The sequence below is a fragment of the Peromyscus maniculatus genome, chromosome 23 (genome assembly GCF_049852395.1).
Source record: "Peromyscus maniculatus bairdii isolate BWxNUB_F1_BW_parent chromosome 23, HU_Pman_BW_mat_3.1, whole genome shotgun sequence".
Classification (NCBI taxonomy): domain Eukaryota; kingdom Metazoa; phylum Chordata; class Mammalia; order Rodentia; family Cricetidae; genus Peromyscus; species Peromyscus maniculatus.
The window spans coordinates 59,529,549-59,553,419 of record NC_134874.1 but is presented as its reverse complement, the minus strand read 5'-3'; the positions used below and the strand labels follow the sequence as shown (position 1 = coordinate 59,553,419).

At 43.9% G+C, this 23,871-nt stretch overlaps 1 protein-coding gene across 6 annotated transcripts in view; it reads right to left on the bottom strand.

Annotated features, from left to right (window-relative positions):
• The window catches only part of LOC121826567 (putative sperm motility kinase W), a 91,104-nt gene extending 74,713 nt beyond the window's left edge, over positions 1-16,391 (bottom strand). For 3 of the 6 annotated variants that reach the window (XM_076560671.1, XM_076560672.1, XM_076560673.1), the window contains exon 1: positions 14,812-16,385. In XM_076560671.1, coding sequence (XP_076416786.1) covers positions 14,812-16,331 — 1,520 coding nt within the window. In that variant the 5' untranslated portion in view covers positions 16,332-16,385. Of the gene's footprint in view, positions 1-6,032; positions 7,130-7,466; positions 7,539-8,986; positions 9,060-9,479; positions 9,624-11,095; positions 11,228-11,356; positions 11,438-11,908; positions 12,055-12,265; positions 12,365-12,558; positions 12,681-13,579; positions 13,648-13,975; positions 14,404-14,811 lie in introns of those variants that run through there. The other 3 variants (XM_076560669.1, XM_076560668.1, XM_076560670.1) reach the window with 3 other exon arrangements.
• Between the last annotated feature and the right edge of the window lie 7,480 nt (positions 16,392-23,871).

Below are 23,871 nucleotides of genomic sequence, written 5' to 3'. Positions count from 1 at the left end.
TAGATTCCAAGAGCCAGCCAAAGCCCAAGAGAGAGCCCCTGCTACCATTGTTAGGAGTTCCACAAGTAGACCAACCTCCACAGCTGTTGGATATTTGTATAGGGCCAAGTCAGTCTCATGTAGGCTCCCTGGTTGTTGGTTCAGACTCTGTGAATTTCTATGGGCCAGGTTAGTTGGTTCTGTTATCTTTGGATGTTCTTGACCCCTCTGACACCTATAATCTGTCTTCCCTCTCTTCAGCAGAATTCCCTGAACCCAAAGAGGCCTAATGTTTGGCTGTGGGTCTCTGCATCTATTTCCATCAGTTACTGGATGAAGGCTCCCTGATGACAATTGAGGTAGCCTTCAAACTAACCACTGGAGATGCCCAGTTCAAGCTGTGTATCCACTATTACTAGAAGTCTTAGCTGGGATCATCCTTGTAGATTTGCGGAAGTTTCCCTTGCATCATGTTCTACCTGACCCCAAGATGCTCCCCTGTTCCAGTCATCTCTCAGCAGAGTGCCCCTTCATGCACCTCCCAACCCAAACCCCCATCATCACCTGCCCCCAGTTCACCCAGGAAATCTCTTTTATTTCCCCTTCCCAGGGAGGTCTGTGCATCTGTAACCCAGCCTTGAATTTGTTTAAGCCTCTCTTATTGTTGGCCACTACATTGGAATTGGTCATTTGGAGGAGTTATGTTGTCATGGGTTTTTCATGTTACTTCTGTTTTTGTCATGGGCCTTGCTCATCTGGATTTAGTTTGTTACTTGAGTTTTTATGTTTGCTTTCTGTTGGGGAGTATTTGGATTGATCCTTGGTGTTCCTAGTGTGGCTGTGCTAGGTTCATCTGTGTTCTACTTGAGCTCAGGTGTGGAGACACACAGTGCTGGTTTGTAGATGGGATAACTTCCTGGTGCTGGATGATCCTAGGAGTGCTATCCCTTCTGACCTCATCAACCAGAATGCAGGAATTGAGATGAGCTGTCTGCTGGGGCAGGATTCAGAATATCCCACATGCTCTAATCTCATGAGACAGATAATGTATATTGTAATGGTGGTGTGTGCTGGTCACGATGTGCTAACATATATTCTGACCCCATGAGCCATGTTTCACAGAGTGCAGTGGGTATATTCACCAACATATGATCCAGAGCGTGAACATGCCATGATGTTTTCACAGTTCTGCCAGCCTCCTGATGTTTCAGCAACCACTGTTACTGATTACATGGCCGATGATTATTTATCAAGTCATATGATTTCACTCCTGTGTTTATACCCTCTGACTGGTGCTTTTCATATTAAAAAATACACTCAGATTCCTCCCGTCTCTCTATATATATCATTGGGCACTATTTCTTGTGTCTATCCTCATTCAGCAGTATTTCTCCAATCTGTCTGCTTGAGATGTGTTCTATGTTTAACTTCATTAACATAACCTGACCTCATGGAAATGTATTGTACTGGTCCTTGATTTGTTTTCTCCCTGAGATCTAGTCAACCTTAAAACTTCTATTTGTTTATATATGTTTATATTACATTCTTAAGCCAGCAGTCAGTAGGTGAAGTTTGGAGGATTACATATTGAGGCCAGTCCTGGGAAACTGTCCTAGTATACTTTGTATTGTTTATAGACACATCCTGACATAATCCAATGTGGTAGAAATAGTTTATTTGGCTCCCATGTTCTATTCAATGCCCATCATTAGGGAAGTTTTCTAGAAACTCCAGCAGATTCAGAGGACATCTCTTTCCTGACTTGCTCTTCAGGGCTACTTTACTTTACTTTCTTACACAATTCAGGACCAACATACAGGGGTGGAGGTACCCACATTGGGCCTGATCTCCCACATTAGGCATTAATGAAGAAATGAGTCCTGTAAATTGCATGCAACGGCAAAATCACAGGACAACTTTCAGACACTCAGCACAATAATCCTCTTTGTTTTTAAGTCATCTTTCTGAGTAAATGGATGGATGTGGAAAAGATGATATTGAGTGAAAGAACCCAGATCCAGAAAGACAAATGCCAGATGTCATCTTCATCAGCTGTTTCTGAATCACAAACTTCTGGAGTATGAAACAAGGAGGTGCAGAGAGGGGAGGGGATACCCAAAGTACCTGACACTAGCTTTGTGTGTCTAGCTTTGGATCCTCTAACACAGCTAGATACCATGTCCTCTTGGAGATACTCCTAGGGAGATTGTATCTAGCAGGAGTAGAAACCTAGCCCTGTGTGTGTGGGGGGGGGACTTTTGCTGTGGAGAGGAAATTTCTAGAAATAAAAGATACATAGTTGTGTGTAATGTGTGGTGAGAGAGAGAGAGAGAGAGAGAGAGAGAGAGAGAGAGAGAGAGAGAGAGAGAGAGAGACTTTGATTATAATGTAGGGGCAGTCAGAATGACTTAACACCACCTTTGTGTACCTGTAACATTGGCTGTAGAGATTAGGGTACCTAGCATGATGTGACACCTCACCATGAATATATAGTTGAAGGTTTGCTTTAGGGGAGGTGATGCTGAGGAGGACATGATACGCTAGTCATAGGTTGATCTTTTCAATATTGACTAATATTCCTATCAGGTTCTGAGATTTGTGTCAGTTTGGCTAGGCTGTAAGGAAGGTTTTATCCAGCAGGAACTGATAGTTAGCCATATATGTGTATGAAGGTCTTTGGCTGTATTGTAGGTATGTCAAGACCTAGGTATTACTTCACCTTGGTAAAGCACAAACCCATACACACACACACACACACACACACACACACACACACACACACACATACACACAAACAAACACACAGAGTCAAGTCCTGATGGACTTCTTTCTATTTTACACCCTAGCTCTCCACACAGGTCTAGGTGTCAATGGTAGCATTGTATTCCCACCCTTACAGCCAAAGCCATAAACACATACATGACTACTCTACTTGTCGGGTCCTAAAAGGAATCCCCCAATTCTATAACAATGCCACACACTCAGAGGTAGGTGTCAAGTCCTAGCCTTCCCCTAAATCCATAGCTCCATTCATGTGGCTATGGGAAAAACTCCTGGGACTCACAAACTGGGGAGGGTTCCCACAGGCCTGCATATATGATTGTATATGTGCATGTGTGCATGCTTGTATTTCTATGTTTGTATGTTTGTGTGAACCTGGTGTGTTGCTATGGGGAAGAAGGTACCCAGCAGATCCTAAAACCTAACCATGTTTGTGTATGTGGAACTTTGGTTGTAAGACTAGAGACAAATACCTGAGCCTGACACTTGCCTTATATGAATATGAGAGCTGTGCCTGGGTGTGTTTGCCTGTGCCTGGTTTCCTAGCAGGATGATACTCCTAGCCAGGTGCATGGGACTTTACTGTATGGCAGTGGATCTCTAGGAGTTCATTACACCTAGCTTCATAAGAGGAATATAGGCTGTAGGAAAGGGTGGACCTAACAGAAGCTGACACCTGGCCCTGTTTGGAAGGCTTTGGCTCTAAGGCAAGTGTATATCTAACAGAACCTGCCACGTAACTACACTACTGTGAGTGTCTGTGTGTGTGTGTGTGTGTGTGTGTGTGTGTGTGTGTGTGTGTGTGTGTGTGTGTGTTGTGTGTTGATGAGGGGGTGGCTTTGCCTTAATGGAGGCAATACCCTGAAGGAACAGTCAAATCACATGTATTGGAAGTCTTGGTCTCTAGGCAAGTATATACCTATAAGTATAGTGGCTTAGATGTACATATATACATGTGTGTGTGAGAGAGAATCAGGGAGAGGAAGGGAGAGAGGAGCAAGAGAGGAGAAAGAGAAGGGAGAGGAGGGAGAGAGAGAGGAGAGAGAGAGAGATGGGCTGTAGGTAATGGACACCTAGCAGCAGAAGCACCTTGTTGGCTACTGCCCCCTAGTCCTGCTGCCAAACCCACCCATGTACCACTGGCCGGCTGGACACTCCTACCCCTGCCACTATAGCCTGAAACACACTGTTTGGTTTCAGGCTTTGCTGCACACCTGCCTGAGGCCTGGATGCCCTACTGTGTATCACATCCTCAGGACTCCCCAGTCCTAACCCGGATATTATGCAGGATAACAGGCCTCATCTAATAAATTTCTCTTCCTTCACCCATCCTGCTGCCACAATAACCCTGCTAATTTTCAGCTGTGCTTAGACCCATGCCCCTGTCAGGTAGTGTATGTTGTCAACAGAATGGTGCTATTTTGGGTAAGACTTGAAGCCAATTATTGAATATGCATACAATATACTTCAATATACATGACTGAAATCTACACAGAGTGGTAGTGTCTGATAGCAAGAAACTTGATATGTCAGTGATGGAGGTGTCTAGAAGAGCCTTAAAATTGCAATGTTCACTGGGCCAGTAGTGTATATAGGGGGTAAGGGTGTGTGTCAACATTGTCTGGTACCTAGCAAGTCATGTGTGATGAAGCTTGTGTTCAAGTGAACCTGACACACAGCACTTTATATGCACTGTGGTTTGGAAAGGGGTTAATGTCCAGCATGGCCCAGTAACTAGCAGTAGAGCCTGAGACCCAGCACATGGTATCGCATAGGAAGGAGTCCAGTAGAAGCTGATGCCTAGCAGTGTGGGTGTGTCTTCAGCAGAAGGAGGAGGTCTGTCAATGCTAATTGTTAGGTATTGTGCAAGACCTGACAGGGGGAATGTTCCCAGCATGGTCTGATGGCTGTCAATTACTGTGGGGTATGAGGTCAAACTGAACCTGGTACCTAGAGTGGATGTGTGGTCACAGGGGTGGTGGTATGTCCAGTGTGTTTGGTGATAACTGTATGTCAGAGGGGAGCAGTGGAAGGACGGATGTCAAGCTCTGCACAATCCCTACTGAGTGTGTGTCAGCTCATGGCTGAGCTGGTGTTTGTCAAGGTCTGATCACATTTTTAAGTTGGTTGGCAGTGGACGATGAGATGTCAAGTGGGGTCCAATACTAGCAGAGTATTTGGGTACAGTAGCAAGAGAGTATCCTGTATGGCCTGATAAGTAGCTGTTAATAAAGGATTATGTGGGTGACATACCAGATCCAGACCTAGGAATACATGTGAGGTATGTCTGAGGGTTTAGCAATGTCGGATACCTAGCAGTCAATGTGTGGTTGGGTGAGAAGTCATTCATGGCCCAAGACTTAGAAGTGTATTAGAGGCTGTGTGTGTGTGTGTGTGTGTGTGTGTGTGTGTGTGTGTGTGTGTGTGTGTGTGTGATGTAGAGATTGGTTGTCATGGTCTGACAGCTGGTAGTACATGTGAGGTGGCATGGGGGTAGTGTCCCACGTTGCATTATACCTAGTGTTGTATGTCAGTGCAGGAAGATTCCAGGAATGTTTGAACAAAGCAGTAAATGTGTGTCCTTGTCAGAAGATAAAGTGTGCAACAGGGCCTGGTACATTTCCCCATGTCTTAGGACATTGTGGTTGGAGGCATGTCTAGCCTGGTCTAGAATCTAGCATTGCATGTGGGACATCAAAAGGGAGTTGAATACCTAGGCCTAATACCTAGAGAACTCTGTGTAGAGTGTGGGTGAGGGGAGCCCTTCATACATATACAGTCCTGGCACTGTATGTAAGTTGTTAATAGTGGCAGAGGCATGGGTAGCACATGTGAGTATCTAGATGTCAGCCCTGCTGCTTTCCCCAGCTGACTGGACTATCAATACAATGCTGTTATCAGATCAGCTGGACAGCTCATCTCCATCCCACACAATGGGATAGGTTTCAGCCCTCCTCACACCACACAGCACACACTACACCTCCACCTCCTCTTAGCCACACAATGTTCACTGTCAGGGATTTGTTGTCTGCTGGGGTGTGTCAGGAGCCAGGCTCTCTCTGGATGTCCTGGGGGAGTGTCTGCTCCAGCCATGCTCCTGCTTCTGTATTTTCATGTCTGCTGGCATCAGGGCTCCCGAGTCCACAGTTCATCTACTCTGTGTTATTTCTGATCTTCCTTTTTATAAGGCAGGAAATCATGTAGTCCTCTTCTATAACTTTATGTGAGCATTATAGTGTTTGTATTTGAGGTCAATAGAAATGCTGACTGTGTTCAGTTTTTCAGTGGGTTTCTTATTTGTTTTTAAATCTTCTTCTACAATCATTGGTGGACAAGCCATTCTCTCTGCCTGGATTTCCATGGGTGACTATGAGAAAATCAGCTGGCAGGATTTCGCTGGGTCTGTTTCTGAGCTTTCTATTCTGTTCCACATATCCAGTCTCCATTACTTCCATGTAGGTCTTTGTGGATCTCTGAGGCTTTGTGGGAAGTCCTGGAAGAAGAAGATCTGGGTCTGGAGGAATCTCTCCTGTCCTCGGCCATGTTTTCTAGGTTTAGGTCCCATTGGTTGTTACATCTTGTGTTTGAGCATTAGACTGGGTTTTGCTGAGTCTATAGATGAAGTGCAAACATCCATCACCTTTAGAATAACAACTGGTAGAAGCTGAGAGCTCATATTGCTTGGATTTCTCTCCTCTAGCGGTCAAAACATTCTGAATGCCAATTTATAGAAATTATGTTGGAATTCTAATTAAATACTTCAGTATTTCTTTGTAAATTGTCTCTGCCTAATACCAGTGAGAAATGGGCCAAAAGTATGACCTCAAGTTCTGCCTCTTCATGTTAGTGGAGGCCTGTGACAGGTGGTCCATGGATACTACCCTTCTCAGGAGATCCACTCTAGAGTTCAGAAAGAGAAGCACATTTAATTCCCAAAGCTCTTCTGAGATATTTCTTTACCTGCTCAGGCAGGTTTTCTTTGTTATCTGTGAAGACAGAGAGGCATCAGTGACTTTCTGAACTGTCAAAATGTAGATGGGTCTAAGTTGGGCAGGATTCAACAGTAAGTACCCACTGGGAGGCTTTCACAGGGGGATGCTCCTGTAGATTTCCCAGATCTTGTTGGTAATTTGGGGTGGTTGTCTGTAGTTGGATGATGGAAGAGAAACCATGTCATCATCCTCCACAGCATGTCCTCCTGATGCTGTGTGGAGCCTCTGAGTTCCTCTGGAGCTCAGACAATGGCATGCTAGTCTGCCAGGAAGGGGAGGGGAGAGGTGCTCTTTTTCCTCCATGTCACCAATGCTCAGTGTGCACACATGCAAGTCAGGAATTCTCGGGGTCCACGATTCAGGATATGGCCAGGCACCTGGAAAAAAAAGCTTATGTTAGACCATTGATGAGGCTGGCAGAAGGATTCATTCACCACTGTAGACCTGTGGCCTTTCAGATAATAGCTGGTTTATTTCTGGTGGAGTTCAGGACCTAATGAAGCAGGAATAATGACTTTTTTCTTCCCATGTGACTTCTTGTGGGAGAATTCAGTGGGGTCTCCTTGAGAAGCCCTGATTGCAGGGATTGGTTTGTCCTAGCTGCTCTGCTACTGTCCCATAAACAGGCTCTAGGATCAAGAAGGAAATGCAGTTTCACCAACATGTCTCTTTCTAGACGCTGTGCTTCCTGCACCCAGCTCACTGAACACTTGCCTAGATGAGACAGGATGCACATATGGTGAAGATGAGCTTTGTCTCAGAACATATCCAGCCTAACCTGCAGATCTGAGGAAAGAAAGGATGTCAATGAGAGGTCTGGGGTTGACCTCTCACATACAAGAGACTGAGGCTGTTACCACAACAGTCATCCAATCTGTGTCAATGACCTAAGAGTAATTTAAACATTCCCAACCAGTCAGACTGTGCAAAACAGCAAGCTACCCGGCATCAAGTGGACTCACTTTTCTCCACAAGGAAGTGAATATTACTGACCAACTTTGGGGTAGTGTGTGGAAAGTTCTTGTTACCAAGAGCATGTATTGTCTGCACCTGTTCCTACTGCATCCAGGAGGCAGGCAGTGGGGGAAGGAGGGTGTTGAGTGTGTGAGTCTGATCATAAGCTGACTTCTCTCATGTAACTATCTAAAGGCGACCACATGCTCCTTGCAGTGGCCAGGGATATAAAAAGTTCACATTATACTCACCTGGCCTCTTAGGCGTCAACTCTGTTTCCTGACATCCACATTCTCAAAGGCCATTACCAGGGTTTAGGGCCCTGGTGTATATGTGCTGTCTCCTGAGAGTTTGCATGCCTGGCCATAGTACCCAAGACTCCCTTCTACAAGCCCTGGTTTTGGTTAAGTGCATCAGGGTGAAGCCTCCCGGAGTGGTTACTCATTGACAAACAGAGCAGGCATGGGCTGAGGAGCAAGCAGGTCATTTTCTCTTGGCTGGTTTCCCTTGCTAGGTTGTGTGAATCCCCATGCACCAGTCTCTGGAAACAACACAGACTAAGTCACTGTCCAGTGACAGAATGGATGTCACAACACAGAGGTGTTGAGAAGATGTTCACCATCTTTGATTCAAAGTGTTCCTTCTCAATGGTATTAAGATCAGAGGGGAGAGATGTGCCACCTACACCAAGTTATCTCAATATCCCTCTGTGGCCATGCCTCAGCGTGCTCTCTCTCTCTCTCTCTCTCTCTCTCTCTCTCTCTCTCTCTCTCTGTGTGTGTGTGTGTGTGTGTGTGTCTCCCTCCCTCCCTCTCCCTCTTTTTCTCTTCCTCTGTAACACAAGCTTAATGATCACCTACCCTTGGGATTGAGGCAGACCTGCCTGAGAAGCCTCATTCTTCCTAACCTCTAAGCCAGAGTCAAGTTTAGACCAGAAACCAAAAACTAATCATCTACTACAGGCTGTTAGATAGTGATCTCAGTGATGCTTTCAGCCATGTGTTGCCCAGAAATGAGCCTTGACAATCATTCCATTCAGAGTGGCCATCCTTCACTGCATGGAGAGGCTGTCTGCCTGTCAGGTGCACGGGACAACAGTTTAAACAATTATCCCAGCTGGACAAGCAAGCAGACAGCCTAGCAGAAATCCATAGCTCTATGGTCAACAAGGCTGTCTAGGCCTGACCACTGTACCCAGTGGGACCTGGGTATAAAGTAGATTTAGGAGTGCTGACCCCACCTCTGACCACTGTGCCCTAGGCTAGGTAAGGCCTACTCACTTCCAAAGTGGAGCAATGTCCCAGCATTCCATCCAAAGTGGTACCCATTTTCCTCCAGCTTGCTGTCACTTTCCTGTTAGGAGACAAATATGGTTCTGATAAAACTCCCTACAGTGAGGCCCCTTCACAAACCCATAAACTAGACCAGAAGCCAGTGGGACTGTGTCTTTTCTGAAGGTCAGGACACAGAGATAAATGAAGGCTGCAAATACAACAGCAGGGAAGGAGGAAGAGGAAGAAGAGGAAGGAGCTCCCTTCCCCTCATGAGGGGATACATTTCACTAGGACCAGAAACCTAAATGGTGGACAGATTAATGAGTACTGCTAGTTATTCCCCTGCAGACTGGTGCACACGGTCTGCACGTTCAAGGGCAGCTTGCACATGATATTGGCTCAGGCCCCCAATGAGGAGGATGCTTGAAACACCAACCCTTGATCATATTACCTTGATAATGAGGATTTTCTGGAGGGAAACCTATGGTAATTGGCTCACCTCCTCCTGTGCTGGACACAGACCCTTCATGCTGGGGAAGTGGGCACACTGCCATCTGGACTTCCTGCAGAGTTCCTGCTTCTGCTGTCTCAGGCCACACCTCAAAGTTGCCACCCTGTGTCTCCTGATGTAGAGAGCTCATCACTTTAAAGAGGACGGACATGGGAAAGGGACTCTAGGGGAATTTAAAATATGCAGCACTTAAGCTAGTCCTACTGTGCATCCCTCTCCCCCTGGCTCATCCCATCTGTCTCTTCCATTCTCTCTAAATTCCTCTCTTAGTCAATTTTTTCCTGCTGCCTCTGCAATCCCTGGTTATCTTCCTCTGTTCTCCATCCCCTGCTCAACCATGACACTTTATTTAGAAGTGGGTTTGTACTGTGGCACTGGTGATTTTGAAGTCAGAGTTTTAAATTTGCATACCCAGACAGTGAAAAAAGTTAATGTGTCAAATGCAAAGGACAGATGACAGTATCAAACACAAAATTAATTAGTGTCGTAGGCACTGAAGGCCTGGAACCAGACCAGTGACTCTGCAATGAGCACTAACAAGTAAAGATATGTGGACAGAGGGGTTTACAGTGTGACTCACTCTGTCACAATCGGTCACTGCAGCTTCCATGAGGAAACCTTTAAGTTTCCCTCTTTCCCCCGTTTTTAATTTTATCTTATGTTTCCTTTTTTCTGTTAAATTTTGTTGTATTGGGGCAGTTGTAGGGGTGGAGGGCAGATGTGAAATGATGGGGACATGAATGTAATCAAAATACCTGATGTAAAAGACACATAGAATGAATATAAATATAAATATAAATATAAATATAAATAGAAATATAAATGTAAATAATGTAAATGTAAATGTAAATATAATATAAATATAAATATGCATATACATATACATATATACATATATACATATGTATATAGAGAGAAATAAATAAATAAATGAATGAATAAATAAATAAATAGATAGATAAATGGATAAATAAGTAAAAGTAATAAATAAATGAAGAGCATACATGGGAAAGAGCACATACTCACCCCCAAAGAGTGAAATTTACACATATTTTTCAGAAAACAGATACAACTGAGGATGAATGTGTTATGTGTGACAAGCTTGTCCCAAAGACAAAGATCACTTTCTTTTTCATATGTAAAATGTGCAGGTTATAGGGGTCAGAACATGAACAACAGAACACTCAGGACATGGAACAGGACAGTGGTCTTCCTGGGATGGTCCACAGTGTTCTTGGGAGGGCCTGATCACCTCTACCATCACACACTGTCTAGAGTGGGGTGTACAGAGTCCTAGTTGGTTCAGAATCCAGAAACCTGCAGCCCTGGATCTCCATTAGCCAGGGAGTATGAACAAGACTCAGTGGCCTAAAAGCAACCCAAAGTGGTTTTGACAAATAACAAAAGCACTGTGGGACCCACGAGCAAGAGTAGCCATGGAAGTCAGCAGACAAGCAGACAGAATCTGGGTGTCAGATGAGTAGAACTGGAAGCTGCTATCTAGAATATGTGGCTTCATGTACTGCCTCTGCCACTGGTGTCCTTAAAATGAAAGTCCTGCCGTCCACATCCCAAGACAGGCACCAGCTGTCTCAGTGACCCACCTTGAGTCCTCAGCTGTGATCACATGGCTCAAATGAAAAGAACTCAATCAATCAGACCAGGTAGCCAATCTGGACGATCCTGATTGGTCAGGTTGAGGTCATGGGATTTGTGCCTGGACTGCAGTGGGGATCCTGAGAAAAAGGATTAGAAAGTAGCCTTTGTGTGTTCTGTGCCTTTTTTCCAAGGATGTATCAGCTAGTGCATACCTCCTCCAGCCCACTGACTGGGGTCCCCAGAAGATTCATGACAGCAGTTCTCACCTCCAGGTATCTGTTCACTGGTGGACATAGACTTCTATTCTGAAGGTTATATTTGAATTTTGCTGCTGTTTGTACTCCATCCTGGATGAAAGAAACTTCAATTCAATCCCTGACACTGTTGAGATGAAAGGAGGACAGGACTTGTCTCCTTTCCTTCAAATGTTTGGAGAAATTTACCATTGATGCTATACAAACAGTACGTGAAGCCAGGCATGGCAGTCCACATCTGTAATTGCAGCGCTCAGGAGGCAGAGAAAGGGGGTCAATCTCTATGACTTTCAGAGCTGTATGTTCTACACAGAGAGTCTCAGGATAGCCAGGGCCATACAGTGAGATCCAGTCTCAAAAAGAGTAAAATATATAAAATGAGGATTCAGGAAATTTTCCTATCTCATTTCTAGAATTCAACAGACTCCTCAACCATTTCTCAGCCCTGCCTTCACTGATATGCAGCAGAAACACAGTCTGACACCAGGTGATACCCACAAACTGAAAATTTCTCTCTCTTCCTGAACAAACTGACTGATCTTGTTATCTGCACTTGGGACTCACCAGATGGTCAGGGTTCTAGAAGTCAGTGACAGCACAAGCTGGCCATCATCCACTGGGAAGATCCAACCACAGACTCTCGTTTGCATCAGTGTTTGCTAACAGCCCAGGGTCAGATGGTCAGATGGTCAGATGGAGCTGGAGGTCAACTGTAACAGAGAAGCTGGTTCCTCCCTTGTCACACCTCTGCAGTCTCTCAGTCTCCCATTGCTCTTCAGTTGAGCAAGTCAATGATAACTTTCCCTGTGTGTCAGGGATGCTGGCGCATGCTACTTCAAGGGATCCTTTTCAGCACATCAAGGCCAGACTTCAGAGACTTATCTTCTGCCACACACAGATACTTACTGTACTCAGTCTTACCTTCAGGTGCATGATTCACACATATTAGGACCCTGGATTCCCTGTCGATTTCATTTCCCGTTTCCAAATCAGTGAGCTGTTCCCTAACTGGAAGGTGTCCTGGAAAAGAGTTGAGACACTACAACTCAACCAGTGCTTCACACTGCACCAGGGGCTGTCATCAAGAACTCCATGATAATCAATGTTTCCTTGTAAGCCTGACCCCAATGGTGGGCATTGGTCATAAAGAATTCCCATGGCTGCTGTTCTTGTAGAGGCAATACTCAGCATCAGGCCTGGCAAGGCCTACTTACCTTCCCACATTGGAGCAGAACAATGTTAATATCATTATAAATGCCTCTATGAGATGGAAAAATGATGCAGAATTTTTGGATCAGGAGGTGGGAGGCACCATGGGAAGCCTGGATGAAGGAGGCTATGGAGAAAAAGACATAGATGTCATCAGATCTGCCAAAGGCCATGCAGACAAGACCAGCAGAGGACCCCACTGCATGATGCAGCCACCCTTCTCTTGCAACACCCTTCTTCAATAGCCCAGAATCAGAATCCCTTCCAAAGCAGCCTCATAGTTCTCTACCTTACATATGCCAATCACAATCAAGGCCTTCCTCCTCATTGCTGGCTATAAATCTGAGGTCACATTTTGCTCTGTTTGAGACATTTATTCCTGGTCTCACTTCTTCAATGCCTGCCCCAGCAAAACCTCCTTTTCTCCACTCATTTCAGGTAAGCTCCTCTGGACAGACTCTACCCCTTTCTACAGGTCCTCTCATTTCCTCTTCATCCTCTACACCTCCTTTCCCCTGTTCCTCCCCCTTATCTCCATTCTCCCTTCTCTCACTGGATTTACAGTTCCTGCAGTTCTTCTGAAAGACAGTCAGAAAGCAGTTTGGAGGTGATGAAGGAATCAAAGAAGAGGGAAGCCTGAGACCTGTGTGCCATTCTGTCCTGTTGACAGAGGCAGCCCTTTTAGATGCCATGGAACCCTGATTCCACAGGAACCAGGACAGATGTAGACATTCATTGGGTCGATGCAACATGTGACTCTCAGGGATGTTCAGCCACAGTTCAGGGGCAGCAGTGAGGTGAAGAATGGGGAAGATGGCAGCTGAGACCCTAACCTGGAGGATGGATACTGGAACCTGTAGCCCTAACATATCATCATACAGGACACAGATTTCCAGCCTTGATCCTGCCTATTGCACTACACCACACCAAGACTGTAGGTCAAGTAGAGCATTTCACTTTCCCCAAATAAAACCTGAAAGAATAAAGAAAGTGCCTCTCTTAGTGACTTTAACAGACAGGACTTACTCAGCACTGAAGAGGATGGGACTCCACTGACCAATAGTGCTGCATCTTTCTCCTGGTATACCTCAGATCTGTAGGAAAGAACAGGATGTTATTTCCAAGACAACATCCTACTTGTGTGTCTTGACACATGCTAGGAACCATCAGAGCAGGCCCTCTCCTCCTCATTGTTGGCTATTCCTAGCTCCCTCCCACTCTGCACTTGAGGGGAGGTTTGTTCCTGCTGTAGACTGTGCACGGCCCCTGTCACAGGGAAACACACACATCTCTTTCATGTACTTTTTTGACCGGAAGTACCTCAGGACAGACTGTACTCCTTATTCTGCACCAACTCTCTTGTCCCCTATTCCTGTCTCAAAATTGCTTCGCAATTAGTCCTCTTTATCTCCTTTCACCCACCTCCATTCTCCAGAGGACTTATACAGGTCTTGCTGTTTTGTCCATAAGGCAGTCACAGAGTAAGTTGGAGGGTTAAAGTGACCAAGATGATGAGCAGCCGTGATTGGTATGAAGTCCTTCCTGGTTGTAGAGGTTGCTGTTTTCGATGCAGTGTGAGTGGTCCTACAAGCACAACCAAAGCTAGGAAGGTAGAGGGTCATGGGGTCCATGTGCCTTATGACCCCCAATTGTCCCACAACAGCTCTGAAGCTGAATTGAGCTGAAAGAGATGCAGATTGGTAGCTCAGACCCAATAGCTGGAGGATTAATGCAGGCAGGAGCCTGTTGCTCTGTGTTGGAGGGAGCTGGCACTCTGGCGATCTGTCTTGGGTCCCTTCTGTGGCTCCTCACCAGTTCTGGAACTCTATTGGACCATTTCAGTTTCCACACTTCAAAGCAGAAAGAAACATGAAAGCACCTCTATTAGTGACTTTGGCAGATAAAAGTTCTGTGCCATATTCCTCCCCTGATTTCTCCTTTCTGAACCTTTGCCCCAATTAGCTAAACTCTCCTCCTTTCCCATGCTGTGGTCCCCATGCGATGCTACCTGCTTTTGCCTCAGGCTTCTAGGACTTTACATGAACAGGAAGCTGTGAATTTGCCATCTAATGTACCACATATCTGAAATTCTGGGCCCTCTGAGTGGGTACAACTTTTCATTTAGAAAGGATATTGAAATAGTATATTGAAAATACAATGTAGGAATTCATCTATGTGGCACATCTAACTGGTCTCCATGTAGGTCTCCACTGTCGCCTCTTATCCTTGAACCCGTGATGCAAGGGTTCAGGGCTCACCTTGGGGTGGGCAGGCAGCAACAGCAGCAGCACAGTGCTCTCAGTGCATGGGACATTTGCTTCCTCACCAGTTTCCAGATCCTGAGTGGCCTGGATACAGATGTCATGGGTGCCACCTGGGGCTGGTCACTGGGAATATCTGACCCCTGGGATGAATCTTCTTCACAGAAGCCCAGGTTCAGAAATCCCATGGGTGTAGCCTCCAAGACTGATTCAGGAGAGGAGAAATTGCCAGGCAGGGAGTCAACAGAATTCCTCTTGACTTCAGTGTCCTCTGTAGCAGTGTTGATGTCATCAGCCACAAGAGCATCTCTTTCTGGGACTGTGTTGTCTGAGCAAGGAAGCTCATCTGGGAAGGAGAGTCTGTGAGGCATGGTGTGGCTTCTGTATATTTTGCCCCTTTCTTCCACACCCTCCACCTTAAAGTGACTCTTCCCAGCTTGTGTACCGGTTATAAATGCTGGTTCACTGGCTCTCCTGGTCAAGGGGAGAGGGAGGTGAACAGGACCTGCAGGGCTGCTAGTTAACCAGGGCATCTGATCTTGCTGATGGCTGTCCCCACCACTCAGCTGATATTTGAGAATGTTGCATGTAGCCGTCACATGATTATCTTCTCGCCTGTGAGTTAGGGATGAAACAATCTCCTCACAGGTATAGCCGATGGTGCACATGGTCTCCACGACCTTGGGCAGGATTTGTTTGGTGGTAGGCAGTACATGTTCTTGAATTGGGCCCAGCCATGCTCTTTCCACAAGCTGACAGATTGTGAATCGGTACCAGGTGGGGACCATGAGTAGTCGGGCAATGATGAAATAACAGGGTTTTGACAGATGGTAGGGAATGGGACACATTGTGGTGGTAATGACCCTGTGCATACCTTCAAGGGTTTCTTCCATGTATGGAAAGTGCCCTGTGACTAAGACATATAGAACGATACCCAAGCTCCACATATCACCTGCCAGTCCATCATAGGGCTTTCTTGCCAAGATCTCTGGGGCCCAGTAGAGCAAGGAGCCACAGATCTCCTCCAACATCTGCCCCTCTGTGATTTTAATTGCCATTCCAAAGTCACAAAGCTTTGCATTTCCTGCTGCATCAACTAGGATGTTTTCTAATTTGATATCACGGTGTGCGATGTGTCTCTGGTGCAGGAAGTGAACCGCTGACACCACCTGCCGGAAAATCACTCTAGCCTCCTCCTCCTTTAGACAGCCCAGTGCCTGGAGGCAGCTCTCCAGATCTTCTCCTGCCACATACTCCATAATCAGATAAGTGGTTGTCAGTGTGTCGATCATGTCAAAAAATCGAACGATATTCCTGTGTTCTAAAGACTGAAGGATATTTACTTCAGTACTGATGTCAGCCACACTGTTGGTGTTTTTCTCAAGGACCTTCACAGCCACTCGTGTATGTGTGGGAAGGTGACAGGCCAGCTTCACCTCCCCAAAGGAACCACAACCTAGAGATGTTAACATCCTGAAATCCTTTTCAAGAATGTCCTCATCCATGTGGCTGCCCATGGTGTTCTGCTCAATTTCAACCACTTTATCTTGTGGGCAATTTCAGACCCACACAATGCTAAAAGAAAAAGATTAATGCAGTTTTAGAAGGGGAGGACATAGCTTTGGATTCTCTGTTATGAAATTGAGATATCCCAAACAATCTAATGATGCACTTCAAGGATATAAAAATACTAGAAGAACCCAAACTTAAGGTATTGGATGAGAAATCATAGGAAAGATCAGAGTTGGTATTAGTAAATATGGTATGCAAAGGAAAATCCTGAGAATCCTGAAAGAATGATCTGCTCTGTTCACAGGTGTGCCATGAGGCAAATAAAGAGAGATCAGATAAAAATAACACCATAGAAAAATCAATGTTGTAACTAATACAACTACCGTCCAGATGGTCTTTAGGATGTTACAATATTTATACTCCAGAATATTATAAAATATGAAAGGAATTCCTAGACATGTGTGAGTACTGAGTTAATATAAAATAAAAACACTTAAACACATAAGTCATAAACACCAGTGTGGATTGGCAACAAAAACAGCTCCAAACAAGGCAGAGCCCAGATCTCATGGATTCCCTGAATCATTCAAAGCTTTGCAGAAGAATGAAGACCAGGGTTATAGGAAATACTTCAAGAAAGAAAAAGCAAAGGAACACATCCAAACTCATCCCTGTGCCAGTGTTGTTAGCATGATCCCACCACCAAGTAAGCTCAACAAATGGAGAAAGTGTGAGCTCCTTTCCTTGATGAACATAGATGTGAAAATCATTCATGAGAGTCCCTCATACTTCACCTCCATCTCAGCAACACACTAAAGAGCCCTTTGTTCATGGTCAGAATGGAATAAATAACATTTGTAACAAATGGAACAATAGCATAGCACATAAGGAGACTGTGGGAAGAATCCACACTCAGCACAGTGACTAGAGAACTGCTGTGTTATAAGGAAAGTAGCGAAACTAGATATAGTTTTTAGGAGACAAGGCAGGTCCACAAACAGAAACAGGATCTACTTTGTCTCTCCTGGTCACAGGAAGGAGAGGGCTAGGCTTGTGTAAAGTCACAGTATCAGTCACAAAGATATGTTGGGAGACTGACATAGTGCAGAGGAACATGATCAAAGTACAGTATAGGCATGTATGGAAATGTATCACGCAATTGCTTATGAGAATGTATATAAAAATTATCCCGAGATAACCCATACTCAGAATGATAAACATGGTATGTATTCACTCACAAGTGGATACTAGATGCAAAGCAAAGGTTAACCAGATTACAACCCACAGCTCCAGAGAAGCTAGCTAACAATGAAGATGCCAAGAGAGACACATAGCTAGCACAATGAAGGAGAAATAGATGAGATCTACAAGAGCAACCTGGGGGTGAGGTGGGGTAATGGAGGGCAAGGAATGGAGGATGAGAACATAAGGGAATGGGGTGGGGGTTGAGCTGGAAAAAGGACAGCGTGGGAGAGCAAGGAAAGAGATAACATAATAAAAGAAGACATCATTGGAATAGAGAGAAACATGGTGCTAGAGAAGTTCTCAGGAATCCACAAGGATGACCCCACCTTAGGCTATTAGCAATAGTCAAGAGGGTGCCTGAACTGTCCTACTCCAGTAATCAGAACAGTGAATACCCTAACTGTCATCATAGAGCCTCCATGCAGTAACTGATAGAAGCAGATGCAGATATCCACAACCAAGGCCAGGCCAAGCTCCAGGAGTCCAATCAATGAGAGAGAGGAGGGATTCTATGAGCAAGGGACATTGAGATCATGATGGAAAAAAGTACAGAGACAACTAGCCAAACTAGAGGACACATGAACTGTGGACCAATAGCTGAGGGGCCCCCATGGGACTGGACTAAGCCCTCTGGATAGGCGAGACTGTTGTTTAGCTTGAATTAGCTAGGGGTCCCCCAGGCATTGGGATTGGGATCCATGCCTGGTGCATAAGCAGGCTTTTTGGAACTCAGTGCCTATGGTGGGACACCTTGTGCAGACTTAGTGCAGGGAGAGGGGCTGGACCTGCCTCATATGAATGTACCAGGCTCTGCTGACACCCCATGGGAGACCTTGCCTTGAAGGAGGTGGGAATGAGGGGTAGGTTGGGAGGAGGCTCGGGGGTGGGGGGAGGGAGGACGGGGAAATCTGTGGTTGTCATGTAAAATGAAAAGAAAAATTTATAATAATAAAAATAAAATGAAATTCTCAAAGAACATGAAATTAAATGTTTCTTCAAAAGTATTTACACATTAAAAAAGAAAAAAAAACAAAATTTAAATATAATCTAACTGAATCTCATTATCCCATGTTTAGTTGCTATCCCTTGGGGCCTGCTCTTTTCTCAAGGAAAACTGAAGAGCAGTGGATCTGGTGGAGAGAGCAGGTGAGGGGCAACTGGGAGGAGTGGAGAGAGGGGAGGATGCAGTCAGGATGTAGTGTACAAAAGAAGAATAAATATAAAGAAAATTAAAAAACATAAATATAAATATGAAGCAGCAAATCTAAATCCCAGGACCCCAAACTAACAAACTGGAAATCAACTTGTCCCATCTCAACAACCAGCAGCAATGATCTGCAGTATTTCAGTAGTCCATAAAACTGATTGAAGGTACACTTTCAAGCACATTTCATGAAAGAAATATTACCCCAATTTCCAAACCATATAAGACATTTCAAAAAGATCCTAGTATCAGCCAATATCCTTGACTGACAGATTGGAAAAAACCTGAATGAGAATAATTGATAGCTCACCTCAAATTCAACACCATATTCATAAGACAAGACTTCATGATCAAGATGTCTTTTACCAGGAACACTCAAGATTTGTCCACAGACACAAATTGCCAAAGGGCATAGCATACATACCACACTGAGGTAAGTCCTAAATCAGACATCAGTGGAATGGAGTGCCTAATTCAGGAAAAACTTGGAATTAGTGAAAGTGTTACTATAAACATGCCAGTTCCACAAACACAAGTGTCACATTTGTTCACTGCAGGTCATGTGCAGGCAGGGGGATAGCCTTTGTATAAGGGGTCCAATTCAATGGGACTTGTCCCTTTGACAAAGTACTTGTCCAATTCAATGGATCGGGAAGTAAAATGTAGCAGATAAATATGATCAAAGTAGAGTACATCCAGATATCAGTCATGATCAAATTCCTCATCCTATGAATTTATTATATAACAATAAATTTGTAAAATACACAAGAACACTGCCAAAAATGACAAAGAAAAGAAGGTGATAGAAGTAAAATAAGTTGAGATGAAAAAAAAGGAATTATAGAAAAAAAAATACTACCCAAACCAATAATGTAAATAAAGAAATAGTTAAATACAATTGACAAAATCCCAAACTGAGAACTTGGGAATCAAACTCACTATGTCCAGATCCAACAGGTCAGGGAAAAGTTCAAGTATATGGGAAACAACAGAGTCCAACTGCTCTCCCACCAACCAACAGATTTTCCGAAGTACAGACAAAACCCAGCCTTAGGCAGTGCCTTTTCATTGGCTAGTATCTAGCATACATCACAAGGGTTCCGTGTGATGTCACATACTATGGACCAATCAAGGCTCAGAAAAAAAACACAGTGATTTTTTTAAAATTATTTTCTGTTAAATTATTAATTTTTTTTCCATTCACGTTCTTGTTCCCAAGGAAATGCCCTTAGCAGAGAGGGCTGCTATCCTTCCCAACCCCACTCCTGTTACTTTCCCAGAAGCCAAGACAAATTCATTGCTGTCACACAGTCACACATTGAACATATCTCTCCCATCCACCCTGTGTATATAATCAATGAGCTCTTCAAGTAGCCTAAATTCCAGATCCCATCCTCTGCATGTAGCATAGGTCTCATATTAACCAAGCCTGCTTCTTGATGTCGAAGCAACTCCTTTCCCCTCAGACACCATGAAGTTAATGGAGACACACTTTGTCTGGTGGGAATAAAACTCCTTCAGACACGCACAGAGTGTCCAGACCATCTTTACTAATGACCTTTTGTCTCAAAGGAAGGTCTGTCCATGCATCACTGTCCTTCTGTAAGCTCTGGCCATTCCCCCTTTCCCCTGATAAAAAATAAAAATACATCCAAGAAGGAGGGAAATAATAAGTCAAAGGGAAAATTAAAGTCTAGGAAATAAAACTAGACAAACACTCTGAGTACTGAGTATCAAGAAAGACTCATACAGTGAGCAGGACAATTCACCGATGAATTCTATCATCTCAACATAAAACAGCAATGTTCTCCAGATATTTCAGTATCCTATAAGTCTGAGGGAAAGAACATTTTCAAATTTTTTCTCATGAAAGATGCATTACCCTTATTCTTACACCAAGGAAATAAAATGTAAAAGGGGGCCACTGTCAGGCAATATCCTGGACTAACAGATTATAAAAATCCTTAATAAGAGATAGCTCACACCAAATTCAACAACACATTAAGACCATACTTCAAGATCACCCAGGAACATTAGGATTCGTCCACACATACAAATTGACACAAAGCAGAACACACACACAACACTGAGGTAAGACCTATAATCGGACATCAAAGGAATGAAATGCCTTTTTCAGGAAAACATTTGGAACTAGAGAAAATGTAACTTCAAATGTTCCAGTTCCACAAACATCAGTGTCACATTTTGTTTCCTAAGGATTCTGAATAAGCAGAGAGAAGAACCTTAGATCATTTGGAAGTACTTGTCACATTCAATGTGTGGGTAAGTGAAATAGAGCATGTAAATATGATCAAAATGTAAAATAGTCAGATATGGGAAGTCATGATTAAATTCCTCATGCTATAGAGATACTATATACCGCTATACGTGTAAATTCCACAAGAACAAAGGCAAAAATGATAAAGAAAGAATGAGGTGAAATAAGGAAAAAGCATTTACAGGCACAAATCAAAACCCAAACCAAAGATGTAAATAAAGCAATGAATAGATACCAAATAGATACAAAAGCCCAAACTGAAAGCCTGGGAAATATACTCACTAAGTCAAGATCTGACAGGCTTTGAAAAGTACAAAATTTAGCAGAAGCAACTGAATCCAACTGCTCTCCCACCAACCAACTGCTTCTTTGAAGTACAAAGACAAAACCCAGCCCTAGGTGGCGCTCTTTTATTGGCTGATATCTAGCTTACATCACTTGGACTCCATGTGATGTCACATGCAATGGTCCAATCAAGGCTTGGCAAAATCCATAGTGATTTTTATTTTTTTTTCTCTCACATTCTTGTGTCAAGCCACTCTACTAGTAATTTTTTCCTGGTTATGATCTAATAGTTGGCAAAGATCTACTTACAGGTTTATTTAACTTCAGATATAGAAACACAAGTCAACCCAAAGGGGGAAATAATGGCATGGACATCAGCAGAGTTGTCCTGTTGGTTATATGGCATTTGTCATCCCAATATTCTTCTGACATTTCCTTCACCTATCCAAGTAGCACTAATGCAATCTCAAGCATGTGTCTCTAGTCAGAGTGTCAAGTTACATGTAAGGTGCCCTGACAGATACAGTCATCTGTGGTCCTTTCTTCTTGACTTTAGCCAGAGTATCTGCTTGTGAACAGGCCAATATTCATGACTGTCTATTGGACCACCTTACACACACAAACTCAATGAGTGTGATCCCCAGGCTCCTTGGTATTTGACTCTTCCATAAACTGTCCAGTGGGCCCCTAATAATAGTACTCTACGAATTGTAAATAAATGGAGTCCCTGTGTTCACAAATCTAGTCTGCCTTGAAGACTGTCCCAGGAAATTTCTCCACTAGGTTGACACACACCAACAACACATGTCTCTCATTTGAAATGGCACGCCAGTCTTTCAGAAACAGGGCTCTTTGTTCAGATGCCTTATCCTCTGTGGGTCCTCCCATCTACTATCACCTGGTCTCCATGTGGGACGAGTGAACTGTTCCCTTCCTTTCTCCACATTGCCTTTCTGGTTTCCTCTTTATATGGGTCCTTACTCCTTTGTGGATTCCAGTGTTCTTCCTTTCTTGCATGCCAAAGAATGAACTCCCCCTTTGTTACCCTGAAACTTTATACTCATCTAGTACCATGGAAATACTGTCTAAACTTCTGTCCACACTGAGACTTCTCAGCTTTATAATTTTTATTTTTTAAGATTATAAATGTGAGTCCAGCATTATTACCCATTGTCTTTAGGCTGATGAGTTCCAAATTCCTTTTCAGATTGTGATATCACACACAATGAAGAATTTAATTTTTAATCAAACAGGTGTTATATTCCAAACTGTGAAAATAGTGATGTCAAAGTTAAGTAATGCAAAAAGATGCTTCTATTCAGAGCAGGTGGTGTCTAACACTGAGACAAGCCATTGGCCAAGGTACATGGAATATGAGTGGATAATGATCAGCCTTAGGGACATTTACATCGTATCACCTCCGCACCAGTTCATGGATCACTGTGGAGGAGTAGAAAGATTCTAAGGGACAGACAGTGTTGATTACTTCTAGAAAACAGTGTCCTCGGTACACAACATGGCAGCTGAGTTATGAACTCACATTAAGCGTGACAGCATGCACAAGCCCAGTGCAAGAACACAGCGGACCACATTCCTGCATTGAGATTGGAGGTAGCCATGAAGAGGAGTAATTGTCACTTGACGCATGCATGGGGAGAAGTAGTATGAAATTTTATCTATAGTTATACCCTGGGTTACTCTACTATGTTCTACATATATGTGGACAGGACTCATTTTACTCGATGGTTGAAATCTAGGACAGAAAGTTTTAGGGATACAGACAGGTGTTAGAGCTAAGGTAACTGAGAGGAAGGGACTGAGTGCAAATCTCAAAAGAAATAATAACAAGAAATAAGTAATTCTGTGATCTTGTGTCAAACCCGGTGATTTAAAGCTGTAGGAAGTTTATGACAAAGCTCCTGGAATTGACAGATGTATAATACTAAACAGAAAACTTAAGCTGTGCACAGTGATAATATTTGGGGTCCCTTCGGTTTAAAAGAGCACCCACAGAAGACTATAAATGAGAATATGACAATTCCTTTGGAATGTATTTGACTGAAAAGGCTGATGAGATGGATCCCTGCTAGAGAGTGATTAAATACAGACATATTCCCATGGATTATCACAAAGAGACTACTCTAACTATAACCCAAGGCATCAGGGTACAGTTTAAGATGGTGGCAGGGCATACTAGAATTTTAAAAACAGGTCTGTGTTACAGGAAGTAAAGAGTTGCAAACTTGAGGGGCCTAAGGAAGTGTGCAAGGTTTCTGGCTTAACTGACCAGTGTTGTAAGGCATGCCCAGAGTCCTGTGAGGAGGGAGGGCCTCAGAGGATATTGCATCTGGGACGTCTTTTGCTGAGGAAAGTCATATGCATGGTGTGGAGTTGAACCCACATTGTGTGTTATATAGCAAGCAGACAGATGTTAAGGGATGGTGCATTGTGGATCATATCATCTCAATACTACACTTAGATGTGATGTTGGGTGTGTGTCTGAAATTGGGGATATTTTTACTTATGGCTGCTG